We start from the raw sequence: 18,010 nt of genomic DNA, 5'->3' as shown, positions 1-18,010 counted from the left end.
AAGCCAATCTCTTTTGAGATACAAAAAAGAGAAGCCAGCAGAGAGGCATGGGGACCTTATGACACCAAGAAAGCAGCACCGGGAGTAGAGTGCATCCTTTGGATCCAGGATTCCTGGGCTGACAATCTCCTAGTCCAGGGGAAGACTGATGACAAGGGCTTTCCTCCAGAGCCAACAGAGAGAGAAAGCTTTCCCCTGGAGCTGGTGCCCTGAATTTGGACTTCTAGCCTTCTACACTGTGAAAGAATAAACTTGTTTGTTAAAGCCATCCACTTCTGGTATTTCTGTTATAGCAGCACTAGATGATTAAGACAAAGGGGAAAATGGATAATGGTCCAGATAACTATTAATCTCTCCCACAGATCGTAATTAGATTTGAATGGGACAATGCAAGTGGAAGACTGAACACAATTATCAGGCACAGAGTAAGTGTTCAGTAAATGTGAGCAGTTATCATCTTCATCATTAGCATCATCATCAGGAAAGGAATACTTGGAAGCTATCATAAGGGGTCTCTTGTTTTAACCTCTTCTTGCTAATAAAGTCACCCATATCTACTTCCCTTTTAAGACATTTTCAGCTTCATCTTTTATGATGGTTGGACACCTAAACTTTTAAATGTGTCCACATGAAATAAAATTATACAAAAAAAGAAAGAAAGGGCATGATGAACATAGGATTGAAGATGATGGTTATCTTGGGCCAGGGAAACAGAAATAGGTTGGGGGAGGGGGTCGAAGTACCACCTGTTTAGATGTAAATCATTGTCAAACGCCTAGTTTTAATTTTGGGTAGTGGGTTCACAGGTGCCTATTACCTTATTAAAAATAACAAGTAACTACATAAAAGTGGAGGCACAAGGGCCACCGATCCAGTGATGAGGCGACGTCATGAATCAATGATTATAAGTAATCCATTCTGTGTACCTGAGCTGCTTACATTGTCTGTGTACTATCTTGCACAGCGTCTGTTTGCTTGTCAACTGTAGATAAAAACAGGACTTTCTATTGGCATAGACTTTTAACCCTTGAAGTGCTTTTATAAATCCATAAAAACTGTTTATTAAGTAGCTCATTACAGGCAGCTGAAAGCTTGCTATTATATAAGTAGGACTTTGGACTTCTTTGTGCCCTATGGGAAACTATTTTATTTTATCCTTACAATAACCCTCTGTCATGGGTTGAACTGTGTCCCCCAAAAGTATCTGTCAACTTGGTTAGGTCATACTTCCCAGTATTGTATGACTGTTTACCATTTTGTCATCTGATGTGATTTTCCTATGTGTTGTAAATCCTAACGCTATGATGTTAATAAGATGGATTAAACCAAACCAAACCAAACCAAACCAAACCAAACCAAACCAAACCAAACCCACTGCCGTCAAGTCGATTCCAACTCATAGAGACCCTGTAGGACAGAGTAGAACTGCCCATAGAGTTTCCAAGGAGCGCCTGGCGGATTCAAACTGCTGACCTTTTGGTTAGCAGCCGTAGCACTTAACCACTACGCCACCAGGATTAGTGGCAGTTATACTGATGAGATCTACAAGATTAGTGTTTTAAGCCAATCTCTTTTGAGATATAAAAGAGAAAAGCAAGCAGAGAGACACGGGGACCTCATACCACCAAGACAGCAGCTCCGGTAGCAGAACGCATCCTTTGGACCTGAGGTTCCTGTGGTGAGATGCTCCCAGACCAAGGGAAGACTGATGACAAGGACCTTCCAAGAGCCTACAGAGACAGAAAGCCTTCTTCTGGAGCCAGTGCCCTGAATTTTGACTTCTAGCCTACTGGACTGTGAGAGAATAAGCATCTTTTGTTAAAGACATCCACTTGTGGTATTTCTGTTATAGCAGTCCTAGATGACTAAGATACCCTCCAAGGTAGGCAGGGCAGATGTTATTATCACTATTTTACAGATGAGAAGAGGGAACTAAGAGGGTAAGGTATGTTCTTGAGGTCATATAGCTAGTTAATACCACAATGGACTCTGGTTCCCTTGCCTAGTGCTTCTTCCTTTAGCCCAGCTCGCTCCTCAGTTATTCACCCATTTAGGCATTTTTTTTTGTTAAATGTCCCTGGGTGGTGCAAATCATCTGGATTTGACTACTAATCTAAAGGTTGGTAGTTTGAACCCACCCAGCAGTACTGCTGTAATCTGTTTCAGTAACAATTACAGCTAAGAAAACTCTACGGAGCAGTTTTATTCTGTAACACTAGGATTGCCATGAGCTGATATTGACTTGAGGTCAATGGATCTAGTTTTGGTTTTCAGGTAGGCACATACATGTGTGTGTTTTCTGGGGCTGCGTGTGTAGTATATGTAATCTCTGTGCACTGTCTATGTGTCCTTAGAGTCCTGCATGCCGCTCTAGGGCTAATCTGCCTTACTTCTCAACTCCATGAGGATTCCAGTTGTCATGTTATTCCTAGGTCATCAGGCTTTAGCATCTCCCCAGAGCCCCAGCTAGATAGGAAGGCGGCTTTGATATCAGGGACAGACCCTTAGGCAGTGGGCTCAGCACAGGGGAGCAAGGCCAGCAATATACAAATAATGATAATATTTAACACTTCATGATAATTTAGTTTACAGTTTATGAAGGGTTCTCATGTGCACTATCTCAGTGGATTCTCACTCAACCCTGAAAGCAGATTTTATTATTTTCTTCATTTTCTAGACATAAAGAGACATTAAATGGCTTGTTCAAGATAACTCAGCTGGAGGACAGGCGTGAATTCGGGTCATTTGTCTCTGATTTCTATTCTCTTTCCACTATGCCTTGCTGCCTCTGAAAGAGCACCAGGAGCTATCCTCTTCCTAGCCTTGTGAGAGAGGCCAGTCAAGTGCAATGCCAAGCAAGGGGAAGCCCTGTCCCCTACTCCTCTGCAGAGAGAAAAAGGCCAACCCGGAGCCCTGAACAGCCCCAGACCAGTGACCCCTCTACCTGAGAAAGAAATTGATCAGACGGAGCCTTTCTCCCCCCATCCTTGTGACCCTAATTCTTTGGGGGATCTCCCAAGCCTGCCTCAGGTGATAGCAATACATTAGAACTGGGGAGGTGGAGGTGTTTTCCAACCCCTGTGGTTTTGGGTAGCCTCTTTGTCTTTGAAGAGTCGGGGAGCTCAGGGGAGGTGTCTAACCCTACCTGTCCTTACAGCACAGGAGGAAGCTCCCTGCTACCCCAGACAGAGGATCGCTACTCCTTCAGCTCCCGGGGCTGGGTCTGTGCCTCTCTAAAGATATCTAGTACATGTCTGTGTCTCCTTACCCTCAAAATTGTTAACACCATCCATCACTGCATGGTACCATGTACACAGTCAGCACGAAATAAGTGCTCCTTAAAAAGAATGAATGTGCTCCTTGGTTTGTAGAGCAAGCCCTCCTGTCTCAGGAGGGACAGAGCCAGACAGCGACTCCTGCCCTTCCCTCCACCCCCTCACTCTGGCCTCCCAGCGGGAGAAATGTCTTCTGGGAAAGGTGAGGGAGGGAGGAGTCACTGGTACTTGTGCCTTCCTCTCCTGGGCTCCCTCCTCAAAAGCCTGGTCCTCAGGAAGTTCTCTGCTTCTCCCTAAGCTGAGTTTCCCCTGACAGGGGGCTCTGGACTTGTGGAGGGACATAATAGGGGCGATGGTGGCCATAGGTCAAGCCACATTCTCTAATTTGGCCCACGAGTAATTAAGCTGAGGTTTTGTGTCTTACTTCTCAACTGCCCTACTAGTCGGAGAGGGGAGGAGGTCAGCAGGGATGCATTTGATAGTCATGCCCAGGCCTCCTGGCAGCTTATATTCAGGGCCTCCCACTCATTGCCCTGATCCAGGCTATGCTATGGGTCCCCCTAGCTCGCTGGCATCTTCTTCAGAGACATGGGGCTACCCTGGGCCAGAACTAGGCTTCTTCAGAAACGCCTGCTTCTTCTTATGCCTGTAGGTTCAGGAAAAACATTTTCCACGTTGGAAATCAGAACCTATTCCCCACACTCTCCCTTTTCTCCATGATCTTACCTGATACTCTCCACAAGCCCATGAGAAAGGCGTCACTACTCTTTCCACCGAGAGAGAGGGGCAAAGTCTGTCTTTCTCTGATCATGCAGCCAGGCAATTGTAAAGGCTCACCTGATTTCAGGTGATCTGGATCTCGACCCATCCTCTTCCCATCCCGCATCCTTTTAAATTCATATGAAAAACAATACATGTATGAGGAAATAAATCCAAAACTCATAGGTAAACGAGGGAACTGTTCAATTAAGTAAATATCTAATATTAGTATCACACGTGTTTCTAGGATGAACGGCCCCAGTGATTTCAACAAACTCCTGAGCGCCTATCAAGCTCACACTCGCCATCCCTTCTCCTTCAAAACATACCCCCTCCTCCAATTCGCTGCTGCTGTTCTAAAAGACCCAGACGGTTGGAGAAAAGTGGATTTTCCATCTGAATTATGTAGCTGCTTTCCTCCACCACCCCCTTCCCTTTGTGTGGTACCGGGGAAGAACTAAAATCTCCCCTTTTCGTCTCGCGCCTCCCAGCCACTGGCGCGGCCCACCACGCTGCAGGCGCCTCGCGTCCTCCCCTTTAAGACACCCACGCTTCCCGGCTCCGCCTCGTCTCCCCAAGCCCCGCCCCCGGCCCTCCCCTTTAAGGGCCAGCCCCGGACGCAGACGAGGCTGTGACGCGGCCGCCGGCCCGGGCTGGGTACATTGTCGCGCGGCCGCTTCCCCCCGGCCGGCCCCCGCCGTCCCGCGTTCCACCGAGCGCCAGGCCCCCGGGGGGAGGGACGAGGGCCGGTGGGCACCAGCGGCGGACGGCGGGACCCACGGAGCCCCGCGACCCGCCGAGCCTGGAGCCGAGCCGGGGCGGGGAAGCCGGCTCCAGCCCGGAGCAAACTTTCCAGCCGGGCGGGGGGTGGCGGGGACCCGGTCCGGAGCCGGAGGAGGGGGCGGCCGCGGGCCCTCCGGCCCCTGCGCCCGCGTCTCCGGGCACCATGCTGTCCAACTCCCAAGGCCAGACTCCTCCGGTGCTGTTCCCCGCCCCGCCGCCGCCGCCGCAGCCCCCCGCCCCGGCTCCGCCGCACCCCCCGGCCCAGCCGCCGCTGCAGCCCCCGCCGCAGTTCCCGCAGTTCCACGTCAAGTCGAGCCTGCAGATCAAGAAGAACGCCATCACCGACGACTACAAGGTCACCACCCAGGTCCTGGGGCTGGGGATCAACGGGAAAGTTTTGCAGATCTTCAACAAGCGGACCCAGGAGAAATTCGCCCTAAAAGTAGGTTTAGGGCCGGGGGGAGGGGAGGGAGAAGGGGCGCTCCCGGGACGACCCCCTGCTCTCCGGGCGGCGGGGGCGAGGAGTCGCCTTCATTTCATCTGCTGACCCTTCGGGGGCGTCCGGCGCCGGCGGGGTGAGTGGCCGCAGCGGGGCGGCCGGGGTGCCCGAGTGGTGCCAAGTGCGCGGCTCCGGGGAGCCGAGCCGGGAAGGTCAGGTCGGATCTGACCCGCTGCCGGCCCAGCCGGGCTTCCGGTCACCTCGGGGCGCGAGTGGCGGGGACTCGAGACGACTCGTGCGGACTCTGCCATTTTGGGGTTTGAGCGGGATCCTGCCGAATCGGGACGGTTGGCTTTGGGACCAATTGTGCTTAACCCCGTCTCTAGGAAGTGATTTTCGGAGGCCGTGGCTCCCCATCCTCTCCTCCCTCCTTTCTGTCTTTCTGCGGGCACAGAAGGCCCATTACTCATTGAGCTGGTTGGTCGGTTGGTTTGGAGAAGTCGGATCTCTGAGGTTTATTTAGCCTCGCTCCTTATTTGGGAGCCGGAATGTGTGATTTCACTTCCCTGGGCCTCGCGAGCGCGGCCGTGCCGCCTCGGGGCGCGCTGGCCCGCCGGGGCAAGGCTGGAGATTCCGCGGGGATACCGCCCCCCGGCGCGGGGGAGGGATTGTTTTGATCCTAGAGCAGGCCCCCTCCTACCTCCGGTGCTTGTGCGGCTCCAGATGGGAGGCCAGCAGGCTCCGGCGGGTGTCTGCTGTTTCCATGGCTCCATCGATCTTCCTAAACCCAATCTGTAAACCTGGGCTTGGCTCCGTGCTGATTCCGCGACTCGGAGGTGGCCTCTTTAGCCCTGGAGATGGACAGTAGGAGCGAGCGTCAGCCTTGGGCTGGGGAAACCCAGCCTTTCATTTTTTTTTATTTTTTGAGGGGGCGTGGTAGGGGAGAACACTTCGGAAGGTAAATAGAATGGACTTGGAGGTCTGATGAGTTGGGGTGGGTCCCCAGACAGTGTGAGCCAGTCGTTCAAGGGTCACCAAAAAGTAGGTGTTCTCCCTCAGAGGGGTTTCAGGTCAAACCACATCTCTAAAGGTGACACACCAGGTCTATTTCCCCTGGGCCGTGTTAATGATTGGAGGAGGAGAAAATACTTCCTGTGTTATATTTTTCTCTTTCCCCTCCACCCCCACAGCTGGCAGTATTTCAGCTGTTAAATACAAAACTCAGATATGAGTTATGGGCAGACTGTTGGAATATATAATCAGATATAATAAAAACCTGGCACTTTGGGGCTGTAGAGGGCAAGCATGAGCAATTCCCAGATTTTAAGGTCTCTGAAATGGTTTTCTTGTTGCTTCCATCCTCTCTTTTGGGGAGAGCTTTCCGCTAGCCTGAACTCTTTCAGATTTCTTTGGTTTTTATGATTAGCTGTTGCTGTGGGCTCTTGATGGTTTTCTCATGCTGGGTGTTGTAGAGGGAGTAGATGTGTGTCTCGGAAGTGTTGGTGTCTGTGCCTTAGACCCTTCTTTCCATACTTGGAACCGGGAAAGGGAGAGGGAATGTTTGTCTTGTCTGTGGCTCTGACCTTGAGGAACAGAGTTGAGTGAATACAGTTTGACCACAGTTAACCTGTACCCTTGAGGAAGTGACAGACATGCTTTCCAGGAGAGTTTTCTATCCCCTCTGAGACGCCATCTGCTGTCACCCATCCGCAGTTTGGGGACACTGGCTGTTCATTCTCTTGGATGGAGAGAATGTTGTATAGACCTTCAGAACAAAAGCTCTCAACTTCTGCTCCATGTATGTGTAATAGACACACAAAACTACCCTCTAGTCTGCTTTTAGATGGCAGTTCGGGTTCTTTTGTAAAAATCGGGGAAAGAGAGTTGGCTTTTTCACTTTTGAATAGTTTTGAAAGGAAAAATATAACAATGTTTAAATGACACACGGAGTCTAGTGGGTTTTCATGAGCATAATTTATCTTTCTCAGTTAGAAGTGGGTGAAGATTGAAGTCAGAGTCTGTTTTGACAGGCAACCTGCTCCCAGACCTTACAAGTTGACTCAACTGTTAAACTGTAGATTTCCCACACATCTTTGCGTAAAAGCTTAATAATAGAGGAAAAAAGGAGGATGAGGCATGAGGAGAGTGACAGCAGTGTCAGCAGCCCTTCCATATCCCAATACTGGTTAAGGTGTAATTACAGCTGTGGGGGCAGTCTGGTTCCAAGAATTCTGCTCCAGAGACATAGACCAAAGAGATTTCTAGATCTTGACTTTTGATTAACTTAACCTTAGGTGCTGAGTAGTGAAATGCTTTTCAAAACCAGGAGTTTTTGATTATAAACCAAAGGAGGAAGATGTGGTGGGGAGGAGAGATTGCTCTTTTGGGAATGTATGAAGGAAAGACGGGGAAGACCATTGCTCTGCATTGCGGGTCAAGCCATTCCTGGGGATTTAGGGCAGGGAGCCGGTGGGCAGCAGCAGGGCCCCTGATGGGGCCTCTGAACTTAGCTATTTCACAGCTCTGAGAGTTGATGGCTGCCCATACACCTTGTGCTCTCTCTGTGGTCTGGTGACCTCTTAGCCCTGTTAAGTGATATCAGTGCTTAAAAAATAGTCCCAGCTGGCCCTGCTGCTTCTGTACCTCCACCTCAGAGTTACAGCATTTGAGCGCTTCTGGTGGGTGCTATGATCTCAGCTCACCGTCTCTCCTGGCTGCTTGTGTTAAGTTCTGAGTCATACTCATACTTCCAGTCAGAGTCGGAAGGGACTTTAGAGGTCATCTCATCCAACCACCTCATTTTGCAGATGAGAAAAGCAAGGCCCAGAGCGAGGGAGTGACTTGCTTGAGGTAACACAGCCATTCACTTGGCAGAGGCTGGGTTAGAACCTGGGGTGCTTGTCTCTCAGTCTCAGGCTTCTTGCCACTTTTGTACCTGCAGTGACGTTGGCAGCCAGAACACAGAACTACTGGCTGCTGCTCCCTCACGGCAAGTCCTACTGTGACTGTAGGCGGGGGCTTACCACTTCACCAGCAGCGGTCCCTGAAGTTGGAGGTGCAGTGTGTAAACCAACTCAGCAGCTCTATGCGTTTTGGATCTGCTGTAACAAGCTCTCCCCAACCCTTTTAGAGAGTGTTTGAGGGAAATCTTATGTATTTATTTTGTAGGAGAACATGGGAATTCTGCTAACTTTCTTTGGTGGGGACATGCAGTCTCAGCCCTCTGTGTGTGTAATTGGTTGTATTCCCCCAGGGGGTGCCACAGCTGCTTCCTCCTTCACTGTGTCCTGGTGACTCTTAGGTATTAGCTGAACAAATTTAATTAAAGCCAGCACCAGTGTCCCTGTCTGCGGTGAGATGCTGATTGGGTGAAGCATGTTATCGCTTTACAAAATATAGAATGTTGTCATAACTTATCTCTGTTTATCTTTCCATTGTGTGAATTAGAGAAAACAAGGTTCTGTGATTTCTTCTCCTTCTCTCCTTTCTCCAGCTGGAATCTACTTCCCAGGTCTCTTAAGTGTCACTGTGATGTGAGTTCCTTTGGTGCCAGGAAGGAGACAGTGATTGGAACCTCTCATGGTTGGTCTGGGCACTGTTAGAGGGGATAATGTTAGTGCAAGGAAGTGCCAGAGCCCCTAAGTCCTCATGGTCTACCAGCTTACTAAGCTTCATGCAGTGTAGTGTCACCGAGCAGAGCTGCAGTGTGGCTGGGGAAGGGGCAGTGTCCCCAATTGTCTTTTGCTGGTATTCTGGATGTAATCACGATGTTAGGATGGTTTCTTTTACCAAAACACACTCTTTTATATCCACTATGGTTACAGAGGAAGCCCTGGTGGTGTAGTGGTTAAGAGCTATGGCTGCTATCCATAAAGGTTGGCACTTTGAATCCGTGAGGCACTCCTTGGAAACCCTATGGGGCAGTTCTACTCTGTCCTATAAGGTCGCTGGGAGTCGGAATCGACTTGACAGCAGTGGGTTTATGGTTACAGATGGTTAAGGATTTGCTGAGCACCTACTATATGCTTAGCTGTGTGGATAGTTCTGAAAAACTGGGCGGGGGGGCCAAGAAATCTGTTGGAGAGGTGGAAAGTAACAGATGTAGTAGCCTAGGGTTGCACTGTCCAGTATGGTACCTAGTAGCCATGTGTGGCCATTTACATTTAAATTAATTAAATAGAATATTAAATTAAAAATTCAGTTGCTAGTTACATTTTAAGTGTTGAGTAGCCACATGTGGCTAGTAGCTACCAAATTATACAGCACAGAAGAATATTTCCATCCTCCCAGAAGGTTCTGGGACTTTGCTGGTCTAGGGCTAATTAGTGTGGTTGGGTATGAAGGAGCTTGGAAAGAGGGAAATCTGTGAAGGCTGAAGGAGCTGGGGAAGGCTTCAGCTGGTGTCGGTGGGACATTGCTGGATCTCTGAGGAATGAGCAAGTCTTCAGGAGGTGATGATGTAGTTGAACCTGGCTGGAGCCGAGGAAGAAGGAGGAGATCAGGTACGTAAAGGAGCAAGTGATGCTGGTGGCTCAGAGTTGGACCCAACCCATCTTTGTGTTAAAAGTAGGTTTTAAAGTGTTTGGGGGTCATGAGATAAACTAACAGGATGTTGTGAAGAAAGGTTAGGACTCAGAGGTTGGGGCTTGCGGTTTTTTGAGGGAAGGGTCTGGTTTCTGATTCAGAGAACCTGTCCGTCTCCTGGGAAGAGGCTCCACCTATGTCTGCCCTGGTCCTGGCCCTGGCCCTAATGCTGTAGCAGGGCTCTTGGCATCCACTCAGGCCGGTTCGGCTTGTGGTCCTTTTTCGCTTGTGAATTCTGGGCTTTGATAGGGCTTGGAAATAATCTCCAGCTAAGATCTGGGATCAGTGGCTGACAGGAGGGAACAGAAAAGCAGGCCCAGAGCTTCAGGACTATGGATATTGGTGAGTATCTGGGGGATAAAGGGTCTCCTTTTTGAGAAGATGAAGGTACTGCTTTCTGTGGTGGAGAAGGTATTTTGACCTCTTGGAATCTGAGTAGTTGGGCTTTCATCAATTGATGAGTCTACTTAAGAAGCAGGTTCAGAGGATGGGAGTAGGGGTGTGTGTGTGCGTGTGTGTGTGTGTCTGTGTGTGCCTGTGTGTCTGTGTGTAGGCTCGGAGCAGCCCAGTGTCAGGACTTCTGGAGGCAAACTTAATCTCTGGCCAAATCCTGGGGCTGGAGATGGGGAAACCAGCTTCTTTGGTGCTGTGGAAGGGGCCAACACTCCTGTCACCCAGGAGTGTGTGGAGTCGGGCAGGAGGAATGATCACCACGGTGGGGAAGGATAAGGGCACTGTCATCTGAGTCCTGTCTCAGTTCCTACACGGCCCTACTGTGCTGTGAGCCAGGATCCTCCCTGGTGGTGTGGTGTCTGTGGCACAGGATTTGCACTCTCTGGCCTCCCTCTCCTCTGCAGGCCCTGCCTAGGGTCATGTGGGTTTCTTTTTTGTCCCTCCTCCCTGGACTCTTCCTCTCCAGGTGGTTCTGGGCCTTGGAGGGAGATGGGTGGGCCGGGCAGGTTGTTCTTTGTCTCTGAAGGGGCTGCAGCTGCTCTTGGTAATGATTTAAGGCCCAGTGGCAAAGGAACCCATACTTTTCATAATGCCTTAGAGCTGATGTTCACAGGCCATCTTTCCTGACTCCTTCATCTGGCTGAGGAGGAGGCTGGGGCTGTCCAGAGAGGCTCAGTGGTCTATCTGAGGGCTTACATGGTGTCGGTCTCGGAGCCATGCCTTGGGACTGATCCTGATGGCTCTTGATTTGAGTTCCTTTGATTTTTGATTGTCAGAAGTAGTAGTCCTGGGATTGCAGGCAGTGCAGGGTTGGGCTCCATCAGCTAGGATCTTTGTATACACCTTGTAAATAGGGGGCATTGGTAAAAAGGGGCCATAGCACTGGGACAGCTTAATGTACACCAGGCATGCAACCCAAGTCAGACTGGTGCACCTTTTCTTTTCTAGTCCTTAGGGAAATAACTGATCTTTTGGATTTTAAGATATCTATAATATAATATTTAGAGAAGGGCCTGTTGCTATGAATTATGTACTAGATTAACCCAACCTAGCCTATTGCTGTTGAGTCGATTACGACTCATAGTGACCCTATAGAACAGAGTAGAACCACCCCATAGGGTTTCCAAGGCTCTAAATCTTTTTTTTATTTTTTATGGAGCTTTAACCAAAAGTTTACAAATCAAGTCAGTCTCTCGTACAAAAATTTATATACACCTTGCTATGTACTCTTAGTTACTCTTCCCCTAATGAGATAGCACACTCCTCCTCTCCACCCTCTATTCCCTAAATCCATTCAGCCAGCTTCTGTCCCCCTCTGCCTTCTCATCTCGCCTCCAGACAGGAGCTGCCCACATAGTCTCATGTGTCTACTTGAGCCAAGAAGCTCACTCCTCACCAGTATCATTTTCTGTCTTACAGTCTAGCCCAATCCCTGTCTGAAGAGTTGGCTTTGGGAATGGTTCCTGTCTTGGGCTAACAGAAGATCCAGGGACCATGACCTCTGGGGTCTTTCTAGTTTCAGTCAGACCATTAAGTCTGGTCTTTTTTTTTTTATGAGAATTTGAAGTTTGCATCCCACTGCTCTCCTGCTCTGTCAGGGGTTCTGTGTTGTGTTCCCTGTCAGGGCAGTCTTTGATTGTAGCCAGGCGCCATTTAGTTCTCCTGGTCTTAGGCTGATGGTAGTCTCTGATTTATGTGGCCCTTTCTGTCTCTTGGGCTCATAATTACCTTGCGTCTTTGGTGTTCTTCATTCTCGTTTGTTCCAGGTGGGTTGAGACCAAATGATGAACCTTAGATGGCTGCTTGTCAGCATTTAAGACCCTGGACAAAAGGCTGTAAATCTTTACGGGAGCAGCTTGCCACGTCTTTGCCTTTTTCCCATGGAGCGGCTGGTGGGTTCGAATTGCTTACTTTTTGTGTAGCAGCCAAGTGCTTAACCACTGCGCCAGCAGGGCTTCTTATGTGCTAGAGTAGAAGGCAGAACAACAAAAAACAAACAAAAAACCCAAAACCATAGAACAAAAAAAACTCATCTAGCCTTTATATAAGCCCTGCTAACTAGTTGTGTGACCTTGAGAGATCACTTAAACTTTCCAGGCCTCAGTGTACAGAGCAGAGGGCCGGCCACCAACAGCTCCTGAGCACTGGCAGTGTGGGGTTAAGGCTGGACTGGAGGCAGGAGTGCCGAGGGCAGGCAGGGTGGTCGCTGAGCTGCTCCATGTCTGACCATCAGTGTCTAGGCCCAGCCTGGATGCCTTTTAAAATTTTAGATACTCTTAATGCCGGGTTCCAGGGCAGTTGATGTCCAGTTAATTGATAATTATCAATGACCAGCTGCTCCTCTTGTGTGATGACTTGGAAAATGTTTTAGTAGGAACCAGCAGAGAGGGTGGGCTGAGTAACTCGGGGGTCTGTACCTTCTCTTTCCTGAAATCAAGAAGAATGTTAGTGTAGTGATGGTGAAAGGTACTACTACTAATAGTTGCCGTCAGGTCCCTTGTGATTCGTGGTAACCCCATGTGTGTCATAGTAGAACTGTGCTCATAGGGTTTTCAGTGGCTAATTTTTTGGAAGCAGGTTGCTAGGCCTTTCTTCTGAGGCACCTCAGAGTGGACTCGAACTTCCAACCCTTCAGTTAACAGCCAAGTATGTTAACCATTTGTACCACCCAGGGACTGCTGGTGAAAGGTAGAGATGGATACTTCCTTTCTCATTGAAGTTGTGGGGCAGCTAAGGCCACTGTGAGTGGTTGTGAGGCTGTGCCCTGCACAGGGGCACCTGGCTGATGCTGAGGTGGTGCAAGAGGGCTGAAGTCGAGCCCACTGTCTACTTGCCGGGTTTGCTTTGGTGTGTGGGTGGGTACATCCAAAGGATACCTTCTCATAATTCACCCAAAGATGCAGTTATGGGCTAGGGAATGTCCTGGGGGAAGAGCTAATGGGGATGCAGTTATGGGCTAGGGAATGTACTGATTCCCAGAGCTAATGGGGAGATTTGGATTTGCATCCAGGTAGCACTCAGTCCCCCAGATAGGGCTGAGCGAGAAGAGACTCAGAAATCCGAGGAAGCAGGGGGAGAAGGGCATGTGTGATACGCCATGATGCCTACTGTCTTTTCCTCCTCCTGCCTCCTCAAGGCTAAAAATGATGGCATCAGGTCCCGGGTGCTTGAACTGTGGGGTGCTGTGTGCCAGGCCATCAGACTGGTTGGAGGGGGAAAAGAGGAACAGTGGAAAGAGGGATAAGGCTAGCTCAGCCTCTGGCAGTGTAGCATTCTTGGGGTCTTTATTCTCGGACCCAGTAAACATCTCTGTATACCAGCTGGCAGATGGTAGAGGCTGGGATGTGGCCACAAGGTCAACCCCTGTTTGCGTCTGATGTTCCCCTCCAAGACCAGCCTCCTGGCCAAGCTGTGTGTTTATTCCGCTAGGAACCTGAGCTTCTAGAGGGTCATGTGAAAGGGCATCTTTCTCTTGAGGGACATATCCAGGCATCTCTGTGACCAGTGTCCATCCAGAATTTGTGTGGCAGGTGAAGGGTGGTGACCCAAGGAGAAAGGTGTTTGGATACCTGTTGGAAGAAGCGTTCTCTATCTCAGAAAATACGAGGGCACAAAGGAGCTGTGCTGGTGATGCCTTCTCTCTGTCTGGCTTATCTTCTTTGAACCTGAAGCAAAGGTGAACTCTCACCAGTCTCGGGCAGGAGTGGAGCCTAGACAGAGACCTCCTGCCTTCCTGTCCCCAGGCTGACTCCTTCTCCTTCATTCTCTTGCAGGGCTCTTACCCTCCCTGTCCCTCAGCAGCCAAGAGATTGAGTTGATCACTTTGATTGTCAATGTTGTTCCAAGGCTCCCAGCCTATGGTGGACATCTGCAGCCTGGCCTCTTGCCCAGGGCCTAGGACTGTTTCTCAGCCCCTCTGTCCCAACAGCTAAAAATAAACCTGCCGCTGCCGCGGTCTCCCTCACAACCCAGGCCCTGTGTCTGCCCAGGTCTGCCCGCCGTGCTGCTCAGCTGTTTATCTCACCTCCCTCGTGCTCTTTTCATCTGCCCCCTTCTCTTCCAGCCTGAGCTGGGTTGGTGCTTTGGGGCAACTTGCTCATCTGAGTGCCGGGAGGCCCACTGTGCTTGGGGCTTCTCCAGGTATCTAGGTTTGTGTGTACAAAGGCTCTGTGGAGTTGCCTTCTCATTCCCAGTAAGGCTAAGGGTTGGAGGAGGAGGAGAGGGTGGGGGGAAGAACAAGTTCACCGAATCCATTAGACTTTCTGCTGTGTTTGCCTCCAGCCCTGGCTTCCTCCAAGCTCCACCCCCAAGCAGGCATCTGCCAGAAGGTATTTGGGTGTGAGTAGGAGAGCCCCACAAGGGGGAAGCGTCTGCCCCAGACCCTGACCCTGGCTGCCCTGGGACCCAGCATATTACCTACTTAAGACTAACGCCTTGTTGCTCTCCACCTCCCACTGCATGGGGCTTTGGGTTACCACATTCAAAAGTGTGATCTCATCTCATTGGCTTCTAAGAATAACTGGGCCCTGGCTACTGGGGCCTCCTTCCTGTGTCAAGCCATGGCCTCTCCGCTCCCACCCCTCCAAGCTCTGTCACCTGCAGAATGTCACAGGGAGCATGGGTCTCTTCCACCCCCGGCTCTGGGGGGGCAGTGGTATTGTGATCTGTGCGCATTGAGGTGTGGCCTCTTCCTGTACTTCTCAGGGCCCCTGGGGACTCGGAGCAAGGTGAGGAAAGGGCTCAGGTAGCTGGAACACCTGCTTCACTGGTAGGCACTGGGGAGAGTACTTTTTTAGTTTGACTGGCATTTTCTTCTTTCTGTTTCTTCTAATCCCTGGAGCAGGTGTGGGTACTCGTCTTGGCACCAGGGGAGGTCTGTGTCTGCTTTTTGGGATTAAGGCTTATTTGGAGGAGACGGGTGTGTGGGGGAGAGTGTTAGGCATGAGAGGTAGGACTGGGGAGCTCCTCTGCCTTCAGCCAGAGTTATACCCAGGCAAGGTCTCCATGAATGCCTGTCTCCTTCTGCCTGCCCCTTGGGGCCTCATTTCCTCTCCTGGGAGCCGGTCATCTGCCAGGACCTTGGGCCTCTGGAAGGGGGGAGGAGTTGGGTGTAGCTGCTAAGAGTTTATTTTTAACTCTGACAGGAGGAGCCCCTGTCCTTGGAATAGCCGTACCCTCTCGCTTCTCCCTACCCTAGGCCTCCTTCCTGGCTTCCGTCATTCTTAGAAGAAGCCTAGTAGAGTTCCAGAAGGCAGGCTTCACAGGCTCTAGGGAAGAGGAGCCTCTAAGTGAGGAATCTGCAGATTGCTCTTTCTGTTGGCTTCTGCAGAGCACGAGGGCCTGGCCCCCCCACCCCCCCACTCAAGGCCTCAAGGCCACATGTGTGGAACTTAGAACATCCTAGGAATGCAGGTAGATGGGCGAAGAGACCACGTGTGCCCAGGAGCTGGAGCAGCCCAGCTGCTCTGCTGGGCAGGAGAGGCCAGCAAGAGATCATCTTGTGCTTTTCTTCTTCCTTCTTTCCTTACAGGCACTTGGATCTCTTAAAGGTGGAAGGTCACAGGGATAAAATGAGCATGTTTTGTAAACCATGAGCGTTTATAGAAATGCTGAGTTTTGACATTCCCACTCACTGTCAGGCTCCCAAGCATTACATCCTTTCCAGTAGAGCCTGCACGGTTTCTCAGTGGCTCCAGGCCTTTCACCCTCCCCACCCCAGTGGTGGTCTCAGCACTCGCACCCTTAAAGATCAGGAAGTTGGGTGAGTGAGGGAGGTCCCCCTCTCCTGTGTCTCAAGCTGTCCTGATTTCATTAACTTTTTTTTTTGCTTACCTTGGGTCAGATTCTTTAAAATAAAACCCAGTAAAATTGGGTTTGAAGTGTTGTTAAAGAGGGAACAGAGAGCAGTGGTGGGAGGGGGTGGGCAGGCAGAACACATGGCCGACTCCAAGAACCCTCTGCCTTGGGGTGAAGGTCTTGTCCCTCAATTCTGTGGTGTACCTAAAGCCTAGTTCTCATCATGTAGCTTCCCAGTTTAAACCCTTCAGTGGGTTCTTTGCCTCAGCTGAATACATGAGAATTAGCCAAATCCTTCCCAGATCTGGGCCCAATCTATCTCTTCCTGAATGCATGCTATGTTTCACCGTAAAAACCAAACCAAACCAAACTTGTGCCGTCAAGTCGATTCCAACCCATAGTGACCCTATAGGACAGAGTAGAACTGCCATAAGGTTTCCAAGGAGAGGCTGGTGGATTCGAACTGCCAACCTTTTGGTTAGCAGCTGTATCACTTCACCATTGCGCCACCAGGGCCCCTTTTTCAGCTTAAGTAGTTCGTATACTCTGTTTCTTGGGTGGACTCTGCCTGTTCTCTGTGCCTCCTCGCTCCCCCATCTCCTTATTCTCCTCCAGCAAGCCTTCCACGCGGGAAGTGGTGCGCCCCACCTCTCCCTGTCGAAGTGGCAGAGATGCTTTTAGCTTTATCTCCCATTTTAAGTGTCTCTCTCCACGTGTACCGTGCTCCTGGAGATGTCGTAGTGGGCTGTAAGTTCTCCGTACCCTGCTCTCTCTGTGCAGTGACTACATGCCTCACTGGCAGAAGATGTATGTTATACACAGATGCCCAGTGACGTGCAATAACTGAATGGTAGTGGGTGCCGCCTTACGTAAATGTAAGGTACCAGTGGCAATCCTCATGGTTCAGGGGTGGGTGGCAACTCCGGGAGTGGGCAGTGCCAGGCCAGGCTCTCTGAGTGAAGGTGCCCCTAGGTGTCTCTCCCTGTTCCTCTTCATGTCTGGGAATAAGCCATTCTGCCTTCCTCTGAGGAGTTCCCACCCTGAGTGGGTGTGGCTCTCAGAGCAGTTTTCTGGGCATTTCTCCTCTCCACCCACTCGGATCTGCTGACTCAAGCTGGTACCTTCTGTTTCTGCTAACGGACTTCTCCTTCTTGTAAGGGGCCCTGACCACAGTTTCCCATTGATGCATCTCCTTCTTCTCCTCCCTGTTCCAGAGCCTCTCCTTTTCCTGTTCAGTTATGGAGGTGAACCTTCCCCCCCTGGGAAAACTTTAACTGAGGACAGGAACACATCTGGAGAACAAACACCGCCTTCCCCGCAGCTGTTGGCATGTTGTCCTCAGCTCCAGACACAGCAGAGACATGCAGATGTGGTCCAGGGTTACCTGTTGGCCTTGCTCCTCTGTACTGCAGGAGGGCCCAGTGCTGAGCACCAAATTGCCGATGTCGAGATGAGGGGTTTGAACCTCATGGGGCTGCCAAGTCCATGCCACAGCACATTGCAACTGAACTGAAATTTGAGAGACTGGGGTCCTAACCCTAGCTGGGTGGCCCTAAGGAAGTCCTAGAACTTGTCTGAGCCTCTCTCTGTAGAACTGTGGGATCAGATTAGATTGGAAGGATCCCGGCACTGAAGGCCTTTCTCCATTGCTATTGCTGCATCCTCCCTGTTGGGAAAACAACCTGATGCTGGAAAAGAAATGGTCAGCCTAGGGCCCAGGGAGCCCCTGGGGCTGGGAGCTGTCCTCTCTGTCTTCAGTTCCTGCAGGCCAGTGTTATTTTACCTTTCTCCTTTATTCATTCAGCCTTTCAAACAATGTTTATAAACACTTATCCTCCTCCAGGCTTGCCTCCTGTCTTGCCTGCAAACTGGCCATCAGGAGGCCCCGATGGCAGGATTAGCTTAGAAGGGGAGAAGAGTC

General features: G+C 50.5%; 1 protein-coding gene across 2 annotated transcripts in view; it reads left to right on the top strand.

Moving 5' to 3' along the window:
* Positions 1 to 4,908: 4,908 nt before the first annotated feature.
* MAPKAPK2 (MAPK activated protein kinase 2) overlaps positions 4,909 to 18,010 on the top strand; it is a 52,273-nt gene continuing 39,171 nt past the window's right edge. Inside the window, exon 1 of one of the 2 annotated variants that reach the window (XM_064273283.1) lies at positions 4,909 to 5,259. In XM_064273283.1, the coding sequence (XP_064129353.1) occupies positions 4,981 to 5,259 (279 nt within the window). In that variant the 5' untranslated portion in view covers positions 4,909 to 4,980. The remainder of the gene's footprint in view (positions 5,260 to 18,010) is intronic. The other variant, XM_064273281.1, reaches the window with a different exon arrangement.

The sequence above is a fragment of the Loxodonta africana genome, chromosome 20 (genome assembly GCF_030014295.1).
Source record: "Loxodonta africana isolate mLoxAfr1 chromosome 20, mLoxAfr1.hap2, whole genome shotgun sequence".
Classification (NCBI taxonomy): Eukaryota; Metazoa; Chordata; class Mammalia; order Proboscidea; family Elephantidae; genus Loxodonta; species Loxodonta africana.
This window is presented reverse-complemented; position numbering and strand designations above follow the sequence as displayed.